General features: G+C 38.4%; 1 protein-coding gene across 3 annotated transcripts in view; it reads right to left on the bottom strand.

The window, feature by feature from the left end:
- Window positions 1–2,512: 2,512 nt before the first annotated feature.
- The window catches only part of KIAA0232 (KIAA0232 ortholog), a 64,059-nt gene continuing 41,088 nt past the window's right edge, over window positions 2,513–25,483 (bottom strand). For all 3 annotated transcript variants that reach the window (XM_030946775.1, XM_030946774.1, XM_030946773.1), the window contains 6 exons: window positions 21,743–21,809; window positions 20,337–20,418; window positions 15,802–19,102; window positions 8,183–8,264; window positions 6,135–6,232; window positions 2,513–5,156 (listed from right to left, as the gene is read on the bottom strand). In XM_030946775.1, coding sequence (XP_030802635.1) covers window positions 4,977–5,156; window positions 6,135–6,232; window positions 8,183–8,264; window positions 15,802–19,102; window positions 20,337–20,418; window positions 21,743–21,809 — 3,810 coding nt within the window. In that variant the 3' untranslated portion in view covers window positions 2,513–4,976. The remainder of the gene's footprint in view (window positions 5,157–6,134; window positions 6,233–8,182; window positions 8,265–15,801; window positions 19,103–20,336; window positions 20,419–21,742; window positions 21,810–25,483) is intronic.

Raw genomic sequence — 25,483 nt, forward strand, 5'->3', positions numbered from 1 at the left:
ACAGGAAAAATGTGGAAAAATATTTAAAACCCATGAATGACAACTTAGACTTCCTGAAGAAGACTTTGTTGTCAAATAGATGAAGGTTCCAGAGGCAAATGATTGAGGGCTTGAACTCCATTGCAAAGTGAGGATCATTAGAAGCCAAATAGCAATGAAAAAATTAGAAGTTATGAAATATAAGGAAAAAAGTAAAAAGGCAAAATCCTACTAAAAGGGTATTGGAAACATAAAGGATGCTCTTAATATTTATTATTGCACAAATAAAGTAACTGCAAAAAATAAAAAATTCAACACCAGTTTCTGTCCTGTATCTGTAAGGGATCAGGCTGGCCCATCATTGCAGGTAGAGATTAATGAGGCAAATTATTCTTTGGACAGTAGGCCTAAACAACACACAAGTTGTACTTTTTTTCAAACATAAATTGTGAATGAGTAAAGGAAAAAACTACGTAAGTGTGTAGAGACACAAGTTTGTGGGTCATTACATAATTTCTGACATGTCTAATATGTTCCTAAAAATCTCTGCACTGGAAGTGGCATCCCTTTTTTTAGGTGATGCTTATGTATTTGCTTTCAGTACTGCTACTGTACTGTACTGTTCTTTGCTTGAGCATTTCCATGGCTACCAACAGGAACAGAGATGAATCTGAAAATGTATTCATCTATACTTTTTAACAGTATTTTTACTGCTTAGAAGTAAAAACCGTTTTAGAAGAAATTCAAGAACTTGAGAGTTCTCAGTTTCATGAGACAAGGAGAGTTGCTGCTTCTCGTGTGTCTCTGTTTGCTTGCAGTTAGTAAAATAAGGCCTGTGCAGAAATGATCACAGTTAACCCTCATCAGCAAATCCCAAAATCTTTATGTGACAAGCAGTTGTAGCACTATTAAATGGCTGTTACTGCTGTTAGCAGAGGGACACAGAGACTTTGTAGTGCTTTTGCAGCCCCTCGTTCTTGGATTAGCTGCAAATGCAGTAATGACAGACACTGTCCTTCCAGAATCATTTGCCCTACAAGAAGGCTGTCAGGCAGAAGGCAGCATCCGTGGCAGCCTCTCAGCTCAGCCTCTCAGCTCACTGTTTACAGGTGAAGTTGTTATACGTGGATGAAGTAGGGCAGGGACACCATGTTTGGTCACTCAGTGGCTTTTTCTCAGCAGCTTGTTGGCCCACTGTCAGCTCTGGCAGCTGTTTTTCCTGTTCATCCCATTATCATCCCATTGGAGCAGAGGTAGGCCATAAAATTTATTAAGCATTTGCATGTAATACTACAATTTGAGAGGAACTTGAACAATGGGACAGAAGTCTTACAGTAGGAAGCTAAAATGTATCAGTAAAGACTCCTTTGTCCCAAACCTCTGGAGTCTTTTTGCTATTAGTTTCACAGGTAATAAAAGAAAATTATGTGAGATGTGTGTATGTGGAAGGTAATGACTAATTCATTGGGGATAATACTTAACTGTGCTGGTCCTGGCAGGGATAGAATGAGTTACTGTGAAGGAATCCTGGCTTTCCAGAAGGTTCACTGCCTTCCCATGTATTTTCACATCAGACACTCCTGTGAAGGCACAGTGTGACAGGCATTTACAGCCAGCTTGTCCTACCATTAACAGATGCACTTGCTCTAGGACTATACAGTGGCAGTTTCTGCATGACAGAAGCATTGTTTACACTGGACACTAATTCTTTAAAATATGTGTATTTAATATTAATTCAGATACAGGAATTGAAAAGCCTGACTGATGAAATGTAGTTCTTTTATCAAGTATCTTCTATAAATGCAATGAAAATATACTACTTCTGCTGTATTTAAGAAATAATGTATGCCTTTTAAAGTTTCAACTACCAAGTTTGAACAAAAGTATTCACCCAAGGACGTTATAGAGGGACTTCCATTATTTCCCAGTGTGCATTTCTGTGTTGTTTTCACAGAACTCTTAATCCAGCAGAATTCATTCTGCACACAATCCCCAGGTTACTCTGACTGCAGACTTAGAGCACCAAAATGCACAACGCTCCACCAAGTAGAATGTGAGCTGTTGGGGCTTTTTTTCCTTTCTCTGAAAGGAGGTGCAGCCATGGAATTAGTGAGATACTGGTTACTTGATGGCTGAACAAGTTAAAAGCAGAAATAGAAATCTGCTGGGTTAGATCCTGTATTACATGCAAGTTCTGTAACTGTTATGTGAGAGAGGGTCTGGGTTTGCTTGGGTTTGATTTTTTTTAAAAGGTCTCATGTTTTCTAAACATGAATTTGTCATTATAAATTAATTTCTACAGAAATAAAGTGTGGACAAAGGTAATTTTGTCTTTTTTTTTTAAGAACATATGCAATGTATTTAATTTTCCTACATCCTAAAAATAGTTTAAAAAATTACAGCAATGAAAAGGACTCCCAAATTAGGTATGTCATGCCATTTCTCCTGAATATTTAATGCTTAACTGCTTGTTGTATCTATATTATACACATTAGCCAAAGAAAATGAAGACACACAGACACACACCATCCAATTGTCCTTTTATATTTTTATTCGGTGTTAAGTAACTCCACAAGAAAACAAAATCAGTTACTCTGGTGTACGTGAAATCAGAACAATACAACCACTTGAAGCAAAAAGTAGAAACAAATTTCAGCCCAGGAATGGAAAACTGATACTTCAATGCTATGGATATGCAATGCGCTTCATCCCACAGTGCGGTTCAGCGTATGCCAACCTTTAATGCTCTTGTTGTTGTTGTTATTGTTGTTGGTGTGTGTTTCTATCCATAAAGAAAAACTAAAAACCACACTTCAACTCTCACTGAAAGCCTTAGAGCTTTAGCCATTAAACTATGAAAACGAGTAAAGACAATTTGTTATTGCCCAAGCTCAAGATAGGATTTTATTTTCCCCAAAGGTGCTGGAATCATTACATGCCACAGTGTAACTATGAGCAACACCTTTGTTACTTTTGAGCCCTTTCTTACCAAGGAAGAAGCTCTAGCCAGAATTAACTGAGCTGAAGTTTGTGTTTGAAATATGTCCACTTGGTCACTTCCTGTTCTCAAATGAATTCTATTCCATTCTTCACTGTAGTGATTTGAAGAATTTGTGTGTAAAGTTCTTTTTTCCTTTCATGTTACAGTTAACTAGTTTCAGTGCAGGTGCTAAACAACCTCTCAAGGAAGCTCCAGAAAAAGTAAAATATATAAAATCTATTCAAAGTCTGCAAATAAATTAAGAAAAGAAACTGTAAAGTGTCAAAAGATTTGCTGTATGAATACAAACCCTAAAACATAGTCTAAGAGGAGGACCAAAAGAAAGTCCTTGGATAAGGGCAACCAAGCCAGTTTTAGTAAGGATCTCACCAAAAGCGTTGCACGAAAACCGGCAGGGTTTCCCAACCACGTATTTCAATTCTTACACTGTCAATTGAATAAAGGCAACAAAACCCAGTTACTCAGAAAGCATTTCTAGCGCAGAACATATTTCAAAGGCAGCTCAGCTCACATTTCAAAAAGCTGTATTTCTTGTGAGGTTTATTGCCTGTCAAAAATAATGGTGAAGCTTTTCAAGTCAGTATTGGACTTTCTGCACTTCCTGGTGTTATAGACATGCTGCGATCGCGTAGACTAGTTAGTTGTTGTCATTTTTTAAACTAGGAGTTGTTAAAAACTCAGAATGTTTAGTTTTGCAAATATTGCTCCTCCTGGCTTATACATTTGCATAATGTGTTAAAAGCAGAAGGAGTTGATAGTCTTGTACAGATGCAACTTGACAATGTATTGACTTTCCAAGTTAACAAAAAAAAATTCAAAAGCAAGTCACATAAAGCAACAATCACTACTGCAATCACACATGTATGTTGTAAGTCACCACCTTCCCTACCCCCACCCACCACATACATAACTTGCCCCACACATTCTCTCAGAAACACAAAATGAACTACAAGATTTACTAAATTACAGCCACAACAGCAGCCAACTGCAGCAGCCACAGGATTTCTTTCAAGTGAAGCACTGACCCTTTGCATTTAAAACATTGAACACTGAGCATTTTAGACAGTTTCAGTCATTCAGGCTCAAGTTCAGTTACAGGATGCTTTTGCAGGTTACATGAATGCCTTCATCTGCAACAAGACAACATTCTCATTACTCATTAACAAAATTCACAACAATCCACACATCACCCCAGTGGTTTATTATTTTTGGTGTTACTTTTTGAACTTCTGCCCCACATTGGCAAATTGCTAAAAAGGACAAAAAAAAAAAAAAAGAAAAAAGGAAAAAAATAAAACCCACATTGCCTCCATACCTACAAAAAAATCCTTGGCTTCTCCAGTTAGCAAAAATACAAACCATGGTATCCTCGGTGTTGGTTTGTGGGAGGGGGGAATCATAGGATAGAAAACACAGTTTCTGTAAGTCTCTAAAGCACAACCCTGTTGTTCCTACTTCAAAGTTATGAGATTTACTGAATGAAGACTGGACAAGTCATTCATGCTTTTCTCCTGCATTCAGAAAGGCACTGATAGATTACAGTGTTAAGTATTTATCTCCCAGTTCTTAAAGAACAAAGCCTAATGTGCAGAAAGCTGAAGTCTCTGAATAGCAGAAGTAGTTGTAGACACTGCGATGCTAAGAAGATCGTAATAGTGGTAGGGCTACAGTTACGAAAGAAAATAACTGCAATTAAGATGCAAAAAAGCAGTGGTACTACTAAGACAAGCACATGCACATCCATTCTGGATTTGACAACACAATCTAGTCTAGTTCAAATAGCCAAGAATTTAACAGTATTTTTTGGGAAAAAAAATCTTCAACAGGACAGCTGTGTCCTCATCTATAAAATAAGCAAGAAGAGAAAGATAAATACACATCTGAATCCATTAACTGAAGAGGAAACTCAAGTTGTTGTTTTAGAGCTACAGACCCTCAAGAAAGATAGTTTTCCATCTCATGTTACTTTTCAATCATCTGCTCTACTCTGCAGTTTTTACAGTTGAGTTCGAGAAAAAAGCTCCTCCTCACATGGATCAGCCCATTCGCTTCCACCTTCTGAAGCTGTGTCTTCAGAGCTGGAGCTATCACTGGAGTAGATCTTCTTCCTGAAGCCATTTGGTTTTGCCTCAGCATTTATATCATCTGCACATCTTGCTTCATAAACAGAAGAAACCTAAGGATTTAAACTGACAGTGTTGATGGGGAACAATAAAGAACATGCTTGCTTTTCTCTGGGCTAGGAGGTTATATGGATTTTTAGTTGTCCAAGAGAGATGCCACGATTACAGGACAAGTCCTCCTCTTTCCTGACTTAGTCCACTATGTAGAAAGGACTGCAGAACAGCAGGGAAAAAAGGTGGTGCTTTTATTATTTTTTCCTATTCCTTAATTTTAGGATTTGCACAACACAGCAAGAGAATCAAAAGTGAACTCAGGATGTATCTTTATCACAGTTCATGTTAGAAAAATTACTGTAAAAGTTACCTCCAAAACTTGCTAGTAAGTATTAAATAGTAAGAAAACACAGCACAGATCTGCTAAACTTCAAGCAAGTGTACTTTAAATATATTTTCATCTGAACGAGTAAAGCCATAGCAAGCATGTCACAATGTTAAACTAAGCACTATCATCACTCTGAACTTTAAAGGTATATCTGTAAATACATGTATACATGAAATTTTTTCCCTAGAGAAAAAAAAACCAGGGTTTTTGCTTGTAATGAGGACAGTATTCAGCATATATTATCTTTATGCCATTATTTGCTGGTCCTTTCTGCCCTCATAGTGCACTTCAGCTCACTCTACACTTACTGAAATTGGAAGTTGAAGAAAAAGAAGACTCATGTTTAACACTCATGACAAGCAAATGGTAAGCGCTCCCAAAGGAAACTGGCTTTGCTTATCTACTAGAAGTACATCTGTTTGTACAAAGGGTTGAAATCCCCAAAGTACAACACCCTGAGGAACTTTCAGAAGGACACTCAAGATGCAGAGGAGGTTAAAAAACAAAGTAAGAGAAGAGAAGCTTTTGAAGGTTTTTGCAGGAATTTCACTTGAGGGTAGACTGAGAACTCTGATGAAAGGAAAGATGCAGTAGCCCACCCTTATAAAACAAGAAAAAAACTTCCTCCCCAAACCACTGACAAACTTACCATATTAAAATCTAAAAGATGTTCATCATCATTGGATACTTCCTTTACATCTGCAAGTTCTCCTACACCATTCTCTCCCTTGGCATTTGTATAGCACTCTTATATTGTGGGGGTGTTTCAGATGCAAAAGGAAGAAAAAACAGAATTGAGGAACACTGTTATTTACATTTACCATAAATTAAAGCATCCAGAGATGTATTCTTGGAATTCACACTCTATGCCGTGTAAACTCTGTGCTTGTGGGGGGTTTTATGGTCTGACAGCCATAAAGAAATCACCATAATACCTCACAGAAGCTTCATCAAATCCTACCTGGGTAACTAGTAGTAAAAGAAGAAGCTACTTAGTTAATGAAAACACCTAAAATACCAAAGAACAAGAATGACTTTTTTATGATAAATGGTTCAGTACATTTTTAAATTCTGATATTGCATTGGGTTCCACATCACTCCTATTTCTATACCCATACAGTACAGACTGAAACAGTAGCCTGCTCCTCACTGAAACTCAAGAACCCCAATTGATGTGAATGACTATGATTTCTACTTACCAGAGTAAACTTATATATATAATATCAACATCTATCATGTAGACAGATACATATGGATCATATGCATCAACACCCATATATAAAAAGTACCCATACTGAAAACTGGATACAGAAAAAGTTTTGTGGAAGAGTAACGTCAGCTGTGAGCATCAAGTCCCGGTCTTGTTTAAAAACTGAGTCGCACAGAGCAAACCGTGGCTCTGCTGTCCCTGACAGACATGGTGTTGTCCCTGACAGACATGGTGCTGTCCCTGACAGACCTGACAGACATGGTGCTGTCCCTGACACACATGAGGCTGTCCCTGACACACATGGTGCTCTCCCTGACAGACACGGTGGTGTCCCTATCAGACACAGCGCTGTCCCTGACAGACATGCTGCTGTCCCTGGCTCTGCATCAGCAGCTCCTGGGCTCGGGGAAGCGCTGCCGCAGTGACGCGCTCTGGCCGCCAGGGGGCAGCCCCGGCGCCTCGGCTTTGCGGGGGACCCCGATCCCCCGCTGGGAAGACTGACGGCAGCTCTGAGCGCCCATCTGCTCCTGCACTGCGCACACTTCTACAGCTGGGAGTGAAGTAAAAGTTAAGATGTTCTTGGAAGTCACCCAAACTGTCCTAAACACCAAAGTAAGGCTGTTCTGGAACCAAGAACACAGTTTAGTTGCTTGCACTTAAAGGTGCACTTCAAAAATAATAACTGGCTAATCTACTTTCAGATTATTAAAGAACCAGATCTCAAATGAAAATTTTCTCACCCTGAGCCTGTACCAACAGAAAGCACCAGAGATCCTGTCAATTCAGGATACTAATTCAGAATGGTCTTGTTTAGCTTCTTGCTTTGGAGACAGAGAAGGTGAATTGGTATGTGGGCAAAAAAAGCTGCCGGGATTCCTGGGAGTGCTGGAAGCACACCTGCTTCTGGTCACGAGCAGCCTGCCTACTAAGACTGGACTTGTTCTCTGTGCAGGACAGAAAAACTCCCAGTCTGTCAGTGTGAAAGGAGTGGGCAAGTGGCAAATTCCTCTCCTTCCCAGCCTCAGAGAGATTCCACACATTCACTGAATAACTGGCACGTTATTTATGCACACCCATAAAAGGTAATCATCATGTTTTCACATTTTTAAAGACTTATCTACCTAAGAAATATTTTTCAGGATGAAACATTAAAAAATGTAATAAAGTATTTTCATAATCAGAGTTTTCCTTTTATTTAATTGCAGGCTTTGGAATTAAGTAAATATGTGTAAATGTTAAGATTATTTTAAAACCACTTTCTTTTAAAACCAATTTAGAATCATGCTAGAGGTCGTCTACAAGTGCAACTGAAGCATCCCAGTTCTCTCTGAGATTAGAGATTGTTTTGTGGAAGCTTAGTGGTGTGGGTTTTTTAAATACAGACAGTAAATCCAATTCATCTGCAGCAATTCTATTCCATAACAAGGAGCATTTCATTCTAATATGGGTGCAACAGCAAGTTAGTTCTAACAGGCAGAGGTGCTTACCTTCACACTGTGATGCAGGAAAAAGGGGAGAATAGAGCGCCTTTTCCCACCAGCATTGCTTTTCCTGGCTGCCACTCATTCTCTGCAGATTAGTATTCAATATAGGAAAGTGTTTAGACAATAATCATACTTCATTTTGCCATAAATAATATACTTACATGTAGAGGAAGAAATTCTGGTATTACAATGAATTTTCCTAAGTCTTACAGGTCACACTGCTCAATTTGTAACATTAATGGGAAATGATTGTCAAACTACAGTGGAACATCCATTCTCAGAACTCTTACAGCCAATATGAGCTCCATGCTGGGGCTCAGACTTTGCCCATACAGAGTTAATTTCCAGCCCTACACTTTATAATCTAGAGAGAGCTACCCAAGAGATGGAAATACAGTGAAATGTTAGCCAACGTGACAAACAGTTCATTGTAACACAAGACAGAGAAGACAGCGAACAAAAAGTGGCACAATTTCATGTTTAAAGTTTGGGAGGATGAATTGGCAGAACTATTACTCAATGGAAAAACACAAAATTAGAGAATTATGTGTCAACATGAGGAAAAAGAGGTTATGAGGATGATCAATGAATTGTCTTTACGGTAGAAGTAATCCATTCACTAAGACTGCCTAAATTCTCTCCCTTTCCTCATATTTTAATTAGTTTAATTTCACCAGAGGCCTTTCCTTATGACATAGATGGACATGGCTAAAATAGCAAGGGCTTGTCACAACACACATGTCCCCAGTTTCACTGCTGTCCCTCAGGTAACCCCATTAGCTTTCAAAAGATTATGCCACCTTGTAACCTCCTCTATAGATATTAGAATGATTCAAAAAACAAACAACAGTGCAAATGCCTACAACAAACATTAACAAATGAGCTTCAACACTGACTTTCTATCCAGCTTCCTCCTCAGTAAACTCGAGAATGTTTAAACATGGAAGATTAATAAGCATCCTTTTGTTCCTCCTTAACCTGCTGTAGAACTACACACCCATAGAACTTAAACTGACAAACACTCACTCCTTAATGAAGAGAAGCCCCTCTCAAACCAAAGGAGTGACTCAAGAGTGCTGTATTTAGAAACATATCCTAGATTCAACTTATTTGAGCTTATCCATGCTGGTTTCCTGTCATAAGACCCAGGAACAGTCTTTTTGGAACCACCCTCCAAAAATTCAAACACTTAATTCCAGAAAAAAAAATTCTTAGGAACTTAAACCATCAGTTGGTATCTTTTTTTAACATAAAAAAAAAGGGAAAAAAAAAAAAGAAGCAGTTCAAGGGTATAAGCAGGACATAGTAAGAAATATGTGCATTTACAAATACATTCAATCCTGGAAGCCTCACTCTGTGCTGATTATAGATAGAGGCATCTAAACTCCACAGCCACAATGTATTATTAACTTCAAAGTCTCTCCCCTGCTGCTGTCACACCTGCACAGGGGATAAGCTGGATGAACCCCAGCAGGTACTGGCAAAGCCAGCATGAGTCTGGCAGGGCACAAGGAGCTGCAGCAGCTTTGCCTCCCTGCCTGAGGCAGCAGCAGAGCTCAGCCCCTGCTCTGGGATGGCTCCATCACTGAACCAGCACTGGCTGCTTCAGCCCCCCTGTGCTTCCATAACAGCCCCAACACCTGGAGAGCTGGGGCAGGTCACAGAGAGCTCCCAACTCATTGCTGAACTGCTGTTTGGGAGGGGATAGAGGACACTTTTAACGTCCATTTTATACATCTGCGGAAGAAAAGTTTTTTCTTACAGTTTCTTAAGTGTTTCCTAGAAATGCAGTCTCACATTGTGAAATTTTTTGAGAATTAAAAAGACACTCCCCATCAGGAAATACAAAATACCAACTCCCAAATAGCATGAGTCTACCTTCCTTTGTTGGCAATCTTTCCCTTTTAAAACAGGATTTTCAATTTACGTCTCCTTCTCCTCCTCTTTCATACATACTCCTATACACTTCCAGTGTTTTATGAAAAGTTTTATTAAGTTTTCCAACTAACCATCTAAATAGCTATTATTTAGAATGGTTCTGATATTAAATAGTGTGACTGGAAGTCTCTCCTCTCTGAAATATTAATATTTATTTTACTTTATTCTTAAGTTAAACTCATAGACAGCAAGGCAAAACCAGCTACAATGCTGTTTCACTCCCAGTTTTGCTGCAGGTTGGAGAGAAAACTGATGGGTTTCCTTTCTGGTTTTAAAGCTAGGCATAGGGTAACTGAGGCTTCTCCCAGACTATTAGAAACTAACTTGGAAACACCATCACTGACTAGCTGTACTGCTTCAGAATGCTTGCTGACAAGGATCATGGCTGACAAGGGTAACAAAAAGCTTGAAGAATGTGAACAGAATAAGCACGAAAGCCCCAGTATGGTCTGAATGAATATTATCAGAAGTGTTACAACTGACAGAAAGAATCATATTAATCTGTAAGCAAATATTTCTTTGAACCTGCTCTGCAAGCCCTTACTATCAGGAAGAATACAACACATGAATAATTCAGAAGCCAAAGCAGCAATGAACCCATTGACTCCCATTCCAAAAGATCAGGCCCTCATTTTAGTTCATCAGCCACCCAGTGAAGATACACTTGGCTCAAGAAGTCAGTCACAAGTGAACAAAGAGAGCTGAGTCTAGACTTTATATTCTTAAAACCTACCTGGCAGTAACCTCATTGTTGAATTTTACTGAAAATATATGTGGAAAGGACTCTATGAGATAATCTAGCCTCTACTCTTGCACAAAGCTGGAATCAACTACAATGCACTATTCTTACGTTCAGTCTCATCAAGGCAGAATTTCCACTGCTTCCCTAAAAAATAACTGAGCCTTACAGTATGCTCCTTGTGTGGTTACAATTCTTATTCCTCAATTTCCTTTAGTGTGATTTAAGGTAATCACATCCAGTTCCTTTGTGTTTACTGGAGCCTACAGAGAACACAGCTTTTCCCTTATCTCCTCGAACTACGAACATGGCTTCTGCAAAACTGCTGCTTCTGCTCAGAGTCTCCCTTATTTGAGAAGAAACACCCCCAGTTCCTTCACTCTGTTTTCCTAAGTAGTGACCTTTGTGTTTTCTCCTTAAGACGTCCTTCCTGATACAAGGAGTCTGGTACTCCAGCAGAGCAACTCTGCTCTTACAGAAGGGTATTCCTGTTCATGGATCTCCATGTTGCTGTCTTTTGCAGTGTATCATTCCTGATTTACACTCAACTACAATGTATTTGAAAATGCTTTTCTGTTTCACATCACTTCCTCACCTGTCACTCCTCCCATAGTGTTTGCAAAGAGGGTTATTATTTTCTGTAGAAATTTTAGTTGTCCCAGCAGTATTGCATGTTATGTTTCAGACACTGTTCAGATTTAACAACTTTTTGATTCTAATCCTGTCTTCCAGAGTACCTGCAGACCTTCCCAGTTTGTTATTATCAGGGATTTTCATAAACATGCCACATACTAAAAAAAAATAATCATCTCTGTTGTCTTCTAGAAAGCCACTGACTGTTATTTTGAGAGTGCAATCTTTCTCCTAAACTAATACTTGGAAACTTCCTGTTACTCATACATTTGGGCCATTTACAGTTTAGGCAATTTATTGCTGCTCTTCATCATATTCACGTTAATACTGCCGTGACTAACTGAAACAGCAGTATTAACCTGATATTACAGTGTAGTATCTGTATTTCATTAAAAATTACAACAGATGCACTAATCAATACTTTGGATATTACATTTTCATAGCTTTCCAAGCTTGCTAGTTCTGTTTATCAAATATCTTTCTGTCATCTTTCTGATTTACTTCTAGAACTTTCAAGTGCACCAAATCTTTTCTATTTGCTTTGTTTAAACCTTGGGGTCTTCCCCTCATGATTTTTAAACTGTTATTGTGAACTCTATCTTTTTAAAGTTCTTTCATACAATCCTTTCAATATCTCTGCAAAATAATGTTCTCATGATTAGAAGGTTAGAGCTTAAGAGTCTTTGTAGGTGTTTTCATCACCTGCCATGATCAGTACTTACTAAGGACTATCTGGCCCAGTCCTGTCTTAGATAGCCCCCAGATTATTCACTATTTACAGTCAGTCCTTTGCTTTGCATGTGGATGACTCTACATGCTCTTTTCTCACTTGATTTCCCTGATTTTAAGGCACACAGGAGACACCTCCAAATTTTGTCTCTCTCTTACCACTACCTGGATTTATGACAGCTTACCTTGTACCCTGCTGACCTCAGAACCAATGTTTATAAAGCACCCCTCTCCCTTCCTCTCTTGACAGCCCTTTCTAAAGGGGTTATGCACTTCCACTGCATTACTCCACTCCAGCACAGAACCTCACCAAATCTCAAGGCCAATTCAGTCATGAGATACACAAACAGTTTTTGTCAGTAGAATTTCCTCATCCCCAAAACCAGTGTCTCAGGCATGTTCAGACCTTAAAACCACAGAGGTCCTTTTATTTATCTCAAGGACCAGACAGGATGAGCATTCTTTGAGCACACCTGCTGGACTGGAGCCCATATAAAATGTGTTGACAGGAGATGCAGTGTTGGTATATGCACCGGCCATTAACTGGTGCAGACTGTGTACTTACCCATGACTCCACAGCTAAACAGTAGGAACATTTACTCAGAAGAAAAAGGACTGTACTTTGGGGGGGCAAGGGAGCTGTGTTTGTGGGGTTTTATGTAGTTGTTTGGGTGGCATGTGCTGGTGGTTTTTTGTAGAAGTTGTTTGGTTTGGACTTTTTTTAAAAATTGTTTTGTTGGTTTCATTTTGTTGTTGGTTTAATTTTAGGTTTTTTTAATCTTACGGCTAGATATATAAATACCATTCATGTTTGAAAAAAATCTGTAGGAGCTGTTTGCAAATTCCTGCTCCAAAATACACTGTAATTCTAAAACAAATGCTCTAAAATAGAAGGTAAGAGGGAGGAAACTGAACCAGATTCTCCTACAGTCTTGTTCATAAATAGGAGGTATTCAGAGATGTGTGCTTCCACAGCACATATATAACTCAAGCTTAAGTGATTCAAAACAGAACGTGTTACTATTACACTTGGTTTATATTAGTATTTTCACATCCATTATTTATGCAAAAATACTGGAAGTACCTCAGAACACAACTCAAACTACATTAGATGACTGAGTTAAACAATGACTTTCATTTCTGTCCAAAGTCAAGCATAAAAGCACAGAAAGTTTCATTTTAGAAAAAATCTTTACAAATATTGATCTATACTAATAAATCCACACCACAGTGCCTGCTTTTCCCCCATGCATGTATGTGTGGCGTGTCCATGAAAAAAGTTGCTCCTAGACTGTCCTAAATCTAGGTATTTTATATTGATTTAGCTTAATGCTCATGAAAATAAATAATATCACTCTTAAAAAGAAAAAAGCTCACACACATCTTTTACAGACATTTAAGCACAATAAGAAATTTAAATAAATGCTCTTGAGCCCAAAAGCCAATTACCCTCAGACTCCAACTACAGGTGCTTAGAAAAGCCTGGAGTGTGCACACACCTTCTGGAGACATGGTATACAGAGGGGGACAAGTTAACCCAGGCTGTCTGAGCTTAGGGGGTAATCAAACTCCCCAAGCCCCCCAGGAAGAGCTGAATTGCAAACCAAACTGGAGTCTGGACTGCTGAGAGAGTTGTTGGCCCTGGGTACTTCTCAGTGGTTTGAAGCTACGAAAATGCCTACAAAATCATGTGACCTGAGCAAGGCAAGCAGTAAGTTTTCCTCTTGCACTAAGGAACTCAAATAAAATGAAATACCAGGGCTTTCTGAGCACTGTTCACTACCAAAAGACCTTTTACAAGCCTCAGAGCTTATGGTAATAAGCTTTGGTACCACTGTATATACCAGCCACTCACTAGTTTCTTGAATGGATAAGTGGTTGAAGTGAAGATGAGAAAAAGCAACCTCACAGAGCACTACACATCCAGAAAGAAGATCTGAAAAGGGCTGGAAGGAACTTCAGGCTCTTGCTGTCACAAATAACTGTAAAATCACTTGTTCATCCATTATGCCCTACTGCATGATGAAGTTAGATTTCACTTACTCCTGGTAAAAGGCAATTCCAGAATCTGTTCTGACTTACAGTCTAAGTTCATTAAGTTTTTTGATGGCTCTTTCTGCAAGGCCTGGCACAAACACAGAAACTTCCCAAACTCCAGAAAAGATTTCTGAAGCCACTTCTCTGAACAGAGCTGCAGGAACCAAGATGTCTAGAAAGGGTCTGGAAAAGTCACAAACTTGATTCTCTTGTGCAAGCAGCAGATATCAGCTTACTGATGCTGGAAAAAGAAGCAATTAGTTTAAAGAAGGATGAGAGAAGAAATAAATAAGGAAGCAGGAAAATAAGAAAGTCTGATTTTGTTAAACAAAAAGGTGAGATTTAGTTTTAGCAAGAGAAAGGTTAGCTTGCCTATGTATGAGTTAATGTTTCAAACTTATAACTGAGAAATATGCAATTGCACAACACAAGCTGGGTGCAACTCTTCAGTTGAAAATGGAAAAACTTCCTCCAAATGTAAATACTACAATTGCTGAGTATGTGCAAGAGGAGGCTGAAGAGGAAAAGAAAATGTACAATGTAAAGAAAAGAAAATGTAAGATGTAACTTATAGCTATCCAGACAGTATCTCTGGGCTGGCCACACATCTAATTCATTTTGATAGTTAAATGTTTCTACTCAAGAACAGAGGCAGCTCACAGCAAGAAAAACTCAGGGTACTTTTGGCTAGAGAGGATTTTTAATCTTGATTATTACTTAACTTATGGCTACTATTACCAGAAAGAAACCTCTGAGCTTAACCAACAGTTATGCTGAGGCTTTCTTACGGTACTGTGGTAGTGAGGGATATTTTGCATCCACGTTTTATTTCTTTTTGGCTATATGCTGACAAGAGGATGCTTTAATTTCCAGACAATTAAGCCTTTTTACAAGTCTTTCTTTGCTGAAGTTTACATCCAGTAGTTCAACTCCAAATTCTTCTACTTGGAAGAAACTATATTGAAAAGACTGACTTCAGATCTTTTTCTTCAGAATTTTAAAATATGTTTGAATCAAAATCTGTAATATTTCATTACTCAAAATTTATGCACATTTTAACATTTTATATGTAAATCAGATAACCTAAAAACCTAAGGTAAACAGATTTTTAAAGTCACATGAGTGTACACATGCATATATTTCTAAAGGTATGCAAGATGACACCAAAATACCTGAAGATGGCTAATTTTTCACAGAATCACAGAACGACTGAGGTTCAAAAGGAACTCTGGAGGTCATCACATCCAATTCCCCCAGCTCAAGCTGGGCCCAGTAGAGCAGGCTGCCCAGGACCTTGTCCAGATGTCTTTTGAAATCTCCGAGGATGGAGACTCTATAGCCTTCCTGGGCAACCAGTGCCAGCACTCGGTCACCCTTACAATAAGCAAGTTTATTCTTACGTTCAGATGGAACCTCCAGTTTCTCTACAAAACTGTATTTTCTAGAGATCTATACAATCACAAACATTTAAACTGAACTGTCACATGACAAACTGCTGGTTATCAGCTGCCAGCTGCAAATTCTGTAATTTTATATATCCACATACCTCTTCATGCTCTCCTGAAGAAACAGGATTATCCTCATACGTGGGGAAATGACACCCTGCTTTACAACTGCAAAACCTGCCAGTCTCCTCACGTGGCTCCACTATTCTGCAGTTTACTTTAGAGCTCTCCACCACTCTCCCTTCTAGAGATTCTTTCATACTGCATTCTAAACAGGGATCTTGGTTTCCTACTGGCAACATCCCGGCCGACTCTTCTTGGGAATCCAATGATGTCTGTGCACTCTTCTCCATTCCAGACTTTTTTAATCTGGGAAGGAATTTTCCAGATTCAAGCTCTGATTTTCCATAATAATGCCCTTCTTTTTCTGCATCTTCTTCCAGAGGTTTGAGATCTGCTTGCGGATCCTCAAATACATCTACTTGGGGAGGGACAGCAATACCTCCCTCATCTTTTTCTGACTCAAATTCTGACTCGCTTCCACCACCTGGAGAAAGTTCAGATGCAGAAATTGGGCGAAAGTGAGTCCTCGGAGAAATCCGTATAGCCCTGTACTGCGTTCGATCCACACCACATATCCTGGGGTGTAAAACCTCACTGTCTGAATCAGAGCACAGAATCGACTTAGGTTTAAAACTAGGGCTGAAAGATGCAATTCCTTCTGGCTCAAACGAACACTCTACATGAAGAACTTGTGAAAATGGATTGTTCAGGTCAAAGGAAGAGAATGAGTATTCAAGCCCTGGTTCTTCGACTTGAAAGTTACCACAAGCTCCCAGTAAGTCTTCATGGAAGATAAAAGAAAAACCCTTATTTAATCCATTATCTCCGCTCTTGGATTGCTCGTTCTGTTCAAATGACACAAACGGCCTCCATAATTGCCTGTGCCCAGGGGCAAAGCTATTACCTGGAGTCATAAAAACATCTGTGCCAGCTATTGTCACCACATCGGAAGCTGCACACTGCAGTAAGCTCCCCTTTGAGTGACCAGGTGGCACCACTGCCCATTCTCCATCACTGTTAAATGTTTTGAGCTCCCCATACACACCACCAAGTATAAATGAGTTTTCTTTATCCTGGTTAACATCCCAGGGTTTTGATGGTGTGGTATAGTCACCACCATCTACTTTTGATAAATCATTTGAGACAAAGGCTCTCTTCTCTACATTCTCCTTTTGACCTTCCCAAAGGTGATACTCTGATCTTTGCACTGCTTTATTGGGTTCCTGGAGGGTTTCAACTTTTGCTTCTGTATCCAAACAGCAGCAATAGTTATTTACATCAGTTGAAAACAATTCATCTTCTATTCCTTCTATTTCTACCATTGCTGCAGAATTTCTGTCTGTCATATTTGTCCAAATATCTTTAATAACCCCTGAGCTGTAGCCATCTCCATGTGGACTGCTTTCCCTACACCCTTGTGTAGTTTCATAGTCTTTACTTTCTGCTTTTTGTTCTAGCTGAATACCACAGACAGATTCTAGCTTAGATTTCTTTTTGAAAATCAAAGTGGGCATTTCTCCTAAACTTCTAGCTTGTTGCTGGCAGGTTTCTTCTGGCAGAAAATCTAGAATTTCTTCATCTACATAATTCGAAGACACTCTAGGAACTACATAATTAATATCTTCTGCATTAAATTGCGTGGATTCTTCATATGGAATATTTATAGTCTCATTGTCTGAACGTGTTTCTTCCGAGTGTGACCATGGACTACAGGTTCTTGTTGAAAGATTAGAACAGTGTTCATTTTCATCAAAGGCACTATTTTTGGTCCATATTAGCAATCTAGACTGTGTTTTCCCAAGAATATTAGCAGTGCTACTAGAATCTGCATTTTCATTTCCCAAGTTGAGTGTTTCAAAAGAAAATGGTAAAACAGAGTTACTGCATTGCACTTCAAACACTGAAAAACAAGAGTTTATACCAGACCCTTCATTAATATCTGAAAAGAGCTCTTGATTGCCAGCAAGCATGTGTGAATTAAGCATTGTGCTGTCTAGGATGGGGGAGAATCTGATTGGAGAATCTCCTCCAAAACTTTCCCCATCTGCATCACCAGAACTAGAAGATGAACAGCACTCCCAAAATTGAGCTAAGTTACTAAGATCTTGCAAGAACCACCCTTCAGCACCAACAGAGCTGGTCGAATCAGTCCATATTGCACTTTCCCCTTGCAACTCCATTCCATCTAACACTATGCAACATTCTGCCTCAAAATCAGTTTTTTCTTTACTCTTCTGTCGAATCATATTTAAAATCCGACTCTCCCCTTGCATCGTATCTGAGGCACCAGGATCCAACATGGATTGATCAATATCCACTTCATAGAAGTGTGTTAGTTCTGACAGATGAACATCATCTAAATACTTGTCGTCCTCTGGTTGAGAACATATTGAGGTCCCAGCGAGGTCAATATCCTCATTTAGAACTGCAGGCATTTCTACAAAGTGACCATCGATGAAAGTACCTGCTGCGAGGTATGTTTTATGTGTATTATTGTTGCTAATACAAAGACCATGCACTGATTCAGACAACTCTTCTACAGCCTCTGATGTTACTCCACATATATCTTCTCTGTTGCGGTACGTAGTCTCCAGCTTGCTTTTTCTGCTAAGAGGAACAAAGTACTCCGTAATCGGCTCAGTATACCACAAGGGCTCTTCTTTATATTCCTTTTCATTTCTACTGTCTAAATACAAATCTTTTCCATCACTACCGCCAGCTTCTTTTCTTCCAATTTCTTTTAATGGCCTTTTACCTCTTTTGCACAGTTGTTTGATGGACCCGCTGCTGCTGCTGCTGCTGCTGCTTCCGCTGTGGACTTTTCTATCAACCTTTTCACCAGATTTCACTGATAGCCTGCTCTGCCCATTCCGCCCTTTTTTACTCCGAACCTCTCTTGTTTTGTGTCTTACTTTAATACATTTCATGGATGCCTTGTATTCACCTTGATTACCACTAGAACTTGAGCCAGCCTCGCTGGATCCCGATGACCAGGAGCGGGGACGCATCTTCCCTTCAGGCTTATGTCGGACTTGCTTTTTGTACAAAACAGGCTTCTCTTCAACGGTGTTGTTACTGAACTTGTTTTCTTTCTCGTTTTTACTCTTCTTCTGCTGGGTTCTTTCCTGTACAGTGGCAGACACTTTATTACTTCTGTCTTTAGTTACTTCACTTTCACTATTGCAGTCCTTTGGAGAAGATGTATCCGTGCTAGTTGGTGGAACAGTGGATGAAGATGAGGAGCTAGAGTAAGAGCATACTTTGGATTTATTCCATACAGTCATAATTTCCTGCAGGCAAACTGGCTTTTCAGAAAGAGGAGGAAACGCTTCATAGTACCTGAAAGCAAAACAAAAGGGACATTTGGATTGTAGAGCTTCAGAAAAGCATTAAAAAACCACAGCAAAACACTACCAGAGTAATTACTAAAAATCTAGTTTGCACTACATACGCACATGCCACTCACTGCACTATTTAAATGATATCAAAGGGAAAATTAAAATGAGCTTTAAAAGTGCTTATATTAATATATGTTTAGAAATATACTGCATACAAGTAAAACAATTTCCTTTTCAGAGACTACTAAACATCAACGTAGAGAGAAATCTTAGATGCTCACAACAGTGGCTCCAGGTTTATTAGATAATGTGGTAATTCACTACAGTCTTCTTAAATGTTTGATTTAGATTATAAATGAGAAAGTCCTGAATTTCAGTTTTTAAAATTCTCATTTATGAAATGAGACATTGTTAAGTTCTACGTAGTTTGATCATGCAGTTATTAAGAAAAAGCTATTAAAAAGAGTAGTTTTTGAGTAGTTTAAGATGCTTAATAGCTTTATGCAAGAGGTACAAGATTAAAATATGGCTTTCTGCAACATTTATAGTAGTATGTGTTTGGTGGTAGAGATTTTTACTGAATCACATGTATTTCAATGAAAACTTAAAATTTTTAGAATTAAGTTAAATGAAATGCATATTAGCACAATCAATTCCCTGAACACAGATAATCCATTTAGTAACATTTCTACTAGGCTGTTGCTACTATTAAGAGATACAGAAGCAGCTGTATCTCCAAGAGAGGTCAACGACAAAACTCCTGGGTAGTTCAGTAACACTGGACTCAGGTACTTGCTAACTAGGAGACCACTTTGGTTATCAAGAGTTTAAAGGTTATAAGAGAGTTTGTTAGCCATTTCTGCAATAGAAGACAGCGAGATCTGAATCCAGGAAACAGATGATTCCCTCCTTGTAAATCTACATGGCAATTAATATTGTTTTAAAGGTTTTTGTCTGGTTGATTTAGTCTTCAGGAAACTAAAATTAAGTATGGTTTGAGTTCTGTATATAGTCAAATAAAAGCAGTCTGGGTTTTGACAGAAATTAAACTAGCCTATGGTACCAAGTGCTTATATTTAAATATACAAGATTAACAAAAGAAGATGGCTTGAAAAGAAATGTATTTCTTAATATCCACAAAACTCCAGATTCCCCACTGAGTTAACTTCTCTGTGTTAAAATATGTGAATAAAAAGAGAAAAGCATCTCAGACAATAACAAGAAAAAATACATACATTTCTACTTGATCCTTTGCTGTGGGAGATAAATCAGTCTCGGGAGTCAAAGAGCCTTCTAACTTTTTGTGAATCTTCTCCTCTGTTTTGGAAGAAAATTCCAAATGCTTAACAGAAAAATTCAAAAAAGCCGGTGTACTTTATAACAGTATTTAACAAAAAGCACCAGGATGTGTAACTGTAATAGCAGTTACATTTCCATACAACACTGTAAATAACATTAAGAAATTATGAATTACCACCCAAGATTCAAGTTTTTCACAGTTGTCCAGTCCTGCAAATCTGATCAAACACAACAGGCCAGCAGGCTCCACGCAACCTCACGGCTAGCAGTGGGAGGATTCCTGCTGAATGTTTAATTGCTCCCTATCCAAATCCTTATCTCATTCTTGCATTGCTACAGACACAAAAAGTATTCCTTAAAAATCAACTATTTAACTAAATGTTTTCATTATTGGCCACACACTTCTCATGTGTTTCACTGAAAGGAAATATCCTTGCAGTAATTTTCGAGCTTTGAGTGGATGTAAAGGCATATTTCCTGTGTGAGAGGTGACTGAAGATTTTCTAATTCTTTCTATTCAAACCTTTAAAACAAAAAAACTGAGACATACTATTTTTTTATTTTATTATTTTCAAAATAAATGCTTAACATCACCTTACTCAGGAAGAAACTCACAGCATTATGAAATACTAAGAGCTGACTAATGATTACTGTTTAAAAACAAAAACAGGGAATGGAAACAGCTAAAACCATGCTTTAAGCAGGTAAATGTTTCTTTTATTTACAGCTACTTATACTACATAATAAGCATATTAATTTTACTCTAACTGTCCAAGGCTGCTGCTGTGTGCCTGAGCAAACATTTATGTCACTGGAGACAATACAACTTCACATTATGCTCCCTCTCCCCAAGCTTGACATCATAAAGTGCCCATTATCATTCCCCTATAGCCCAGAAACTTTAAGTAGTGGTGGTTATTTGGATGCTTTTCACACAAATAGTTTCCACATAATTATTTTGAGGCAAACCTGGTCTTTGCAAGCATCAATACACAAAAGGAATAGAATCAAGCTTACTTTATTTTCATTACTTTTGGTAGGAAGGGGAGATGGTGAATTTGTAATATTTACTAAAAAAGCAGGCACAGCTGGATATGAATAGCTATAGCTTTTCATGAAGAAAGTTCCATTTGTGACTGGCTATTTCTTAGTAAAAGCGTACCAATACAAAATTGCTTAAATTATTTGAATGAATTTATTCAAATGTATTTTAAAATTGCATAGCCTGTACTAAAAGCTACTGAAAAACAGCCTACTCCCCCACACCCACCCCCATCTCAGACTGTTGCAGAGTTGATAAATACAATACATGGCCTCAGAAGTTTAAACATTTTTTCCTCACCTTGCTTACTCTGAAGGTCTTTTAGTTTGGAGCAAAGCTCCTCCACTAACGTTTCAATCCCAGAGCTCTGCATGACAACAAAACCACATGGGAAAAAAAGAAAAGAAAAACAGAAAACATAACTTACTAAAAAGAATTTTAATGTTATAGAAATATAGCAATACAGTAAACATATCTCAGCAGACATACTGTTCTTTTTGCACAGTAACTACATATGAAAAAATCAACAAAAATTATTCCTAGTATAAATCCAATCCTATAAATACATTAGTTAGAGGTCAAAATGATTCCATGGAACACGAAGACACATTCACACAGAGGTTTCAAACTACAGGTCACATTGTTGCACCATTGGATACCCAAGGCTTTGCAAACACAGCATGTCACATTTACTGCATGGTATTGCTGCAGATTTAGCCAAGAGTCTCAGGATAGAAGTTCAATGACCCACTGATCACTAAGATGCATTTCAAAAGCTAGGCCTGATCCTTCTTGCTGCACAATTTATACCTGTGGGAATGGGATGTTAAAAGGATACAGAAAATCAGGCATGAAGGTGGAAAGGAGAACAGTAAGAAGGCATACCCACATATGTGGCAGAGAGGGAGAGAAAATGCTTCCACAGCACCTGTATGCAAAACCCTCCCATAGTCTTGCCAATTTAAAATGACCAGGTATTTTTTTCTTTTTAAACACTGTGTTATTTTTTCTTTTTAAACACTGTGTTATTAACAATACAGGACAGGAGAGGAAAAAATAAACACTTTCTTCATATTCCTATAAGTCTATTTTTCCTTCTTTATTCCTCTACATAATAAACATACACACAAAATAGTCCGATATATTACCCACAGAGAAAAACCCCATGTCACTCCAATGGAATAAAATTTGAATTCCAGTCAGTGAAATACTAAACATCAACTCAGAGCCTGAAATGACCCTTCCTGTTGGAAGGAAAACTAAGTGAGGTGGGTACTGTGTGGGTATTTGTATTGTCATTATTCAATGCTCAGGAATTGTGCTCGGAGATTGCGCTTCACACTTTCCATAACAGCAAACAGAGCTGGAATCACAGCTTAACTCAGCAACCTGGAACTAGTGAGAAAGATCCCAGAGGTCCCCTGTGTGTCATCCTAGAGCTGGGAGTGGTAATGAGGGAGGACCATGCAGCTTATTGTATCCCCTGCACAGTTTCCCCAGTATCAACTCCATTGTTGGAAGTCTAGTTCCAATTATACTTGGAGAAACTTACACAAACCCCCAAGAAAATTATCTCATCTTCTGAATTTAACATAGTCTTATTGTGCATATAGTTATGGGACATGTTCTGTCTCCAAAGGCAATGCCGATCAAATATCAAGTTACAGAAAGGCACAGAAAAGAGTTTGCCTTGCTGTGTCACCCTGGTGGTATAAAGATTTCATTTTTCCAAGATCTAAGAGTTTCTCATCTCTCCTGACTGCTGCCCAGAAATTGCTGAGAAATGTGAATATATGTTGCTAAAGCACAAGCAAGTACTATGAAAAAGAGAATATCATTTATTCAGTCTGACTAGCTTGTTTAATTCACTGTCAGAAAAACACACTTGAAAAATCATACACTGAAGCAATGATTTATATGCTAACTGTAAATCTTAATTATTTGCAGCCAAGTGAGAAAGAAAGCAATGTTCTATTCCTAATTGTATTGCTGCACTGAAGTGCTAAATATAAACCTTTATACCGCATACTTAACTGAGGATGACTTAGCAATATCAAACTTCAGAAGGCATCTTCTCTATCAGTAAATTTACCAGTATAAATTTAATCATTCAGCAAGAACCAAGCAGGACAGTAATATGGACAAAGCTATGTAGTTGTAATAATTTGTCACTTTATGCCCTTACCACTCTTGACTCCCCCCTCCTCCCTCAAAAAGGTCAACAGAGGAGGAGCTGGCCTTGGTTTTCCTGAGCTCCCCAAACTGTCAAATCAAACAGACACCTGTAGCAAACACTCCAAGGAATACAGATTCACCTCCTTAACTTAATATAACATCATGCTAATAAAATGCCCCGAACCAGCAACAATATTCTTACCATTATACCGAAGAAGCGAAAACTTTTGGAATCAAACGTTTCATTTCCTCCTGGACCATGAAACTAATACTTGAGTCAGCTGACGCGCCGCCCGCTGTCCTGCCCGGCGCTGAAGGAGACAGCGCTCGCTCGAAAAAAACGGGGGTGGGACCCACTGAGCACAACGCCAGGACTCCAGAGACCCCCTGCTCAACTTCCCACTGCAGCACATGAAAACGTGCTGCAGCCTTAGTGTACCAAATGCCACGGCAGTTATGTCATATATGCCACTGGTGTTCTCAGAATATGAGATTTAGCTACTTTTTTTCTTGTTTACCTTAATGCTGTTGTAGCTGTAACAACCCCATGGCCTGAAAGTAACACTTTCCAGGCACTGGCTTGGTTCAATAGGACACAGCTCGCTAACAAAGCTAGGTGATCTGCTTGAATTACTTTGCTTATGTTCAAATTTAAAGACAGTCCTCATGCAGTACAAATACTGAAGCACCTTATAAACATTTTGAAATATGGAGGTTTTAGTGCCCAATTATGATTCCTTTTTTTAATTCCATCACAAAAGGCTTAAATCTCAAAATTGTCTGGCCCAGATTTCTACCAACCTATTTCTCTCATTCAAATTACAAAGGACAGTGCTTAATTTTTAATTCATATTTTTCATTTTGCATAACAATATTTCCTGCACACCAAACACATTTTATTCTCTTCCACTGTTTATAACATATTTCTCTTTCCTTCCCCTACTTTAATATACATCCAGTTTCACCAAAAGTTTTCTTTTTGGCTTTTTATCAGCTGGCTGCAGCAAGGGAAGGATTACATAAAGGATAGGTGTTATGTTACTGGCATAGGAGTGATGGTACTAACAGATAAATTAAGCTTCTGAACTCACCCAGCATGAACAAGAACAGTCAATCTGACTGCTGGAGTTACAGGACTCCAATAACCACTGTCTTCCTTACTGACCACCATGACCCTATTCAGAGCCTAATTAATGCAGTTCTGCATAATAAAGAATAAGACCAATTTAAAAAAAAAAAAAAGAAAACAAAAGAGCAAAGCTCACACAAAAATTTTTATATATATTTGTAAATTCTAATTCTTCTGACTTCTTTTTGAGGTTGGATTTTTTTTTGCCAAAACACACAAGCACATACATATATATAATGTCAAATATTAAATCAAAGACCTTTTGAACACACTCTGCTTTGGAAGTAGAGCAGTCAGAGATGACAAGTGGTAACTCATTAGCCTAAAGCAGTCCAATTGCTTTTGTATATACATTCAAACCCCTGCATAGCTGCAGAAAATGCCCCCAGAAGATATTAAATCTGTAAGTGTAGTTACTTCTGAATGTAGTTGTTATAAATTTAAAATATTCAGTTATATCATGAACCATGAAGAAATCCAGAAAACCAAACTGAAATTCGCTAAAAACTGTTGCCTATGTTAACAGTGGGCACTGGCTTCTTCTATGTGTTCACAGTTTGAAGTAAGAAGCTGTGAAACATTAGTTCGTCTCATATGCTTGACAAATCACTTGAATTCTCAACTGATATTCACCTCTGCTAGCAAGTTACTTCTGAATGTTGCAAACAAGCACAGCACAGTCACCATCCAGAAAATTCAAGAAGTTTTTCCTGAATTTGATCACAAACAGCACCACT

The sequence above is a fragment of the Camarhynchus parvulus genome, chromosome 4 (genome assembly GCF_901933205.1).
Source record: "Camarhynchus parvulus chromosome 4, STF_HiC, whole genome shotgun sequence".
NCBI classification, from domain to species: domain Eukaryota; kingdom Metazoa; phylum Chordata; class Aves; order Passeriformes; family Thraupidae; genus Camarhynchus; species Camarhynchus parvulus.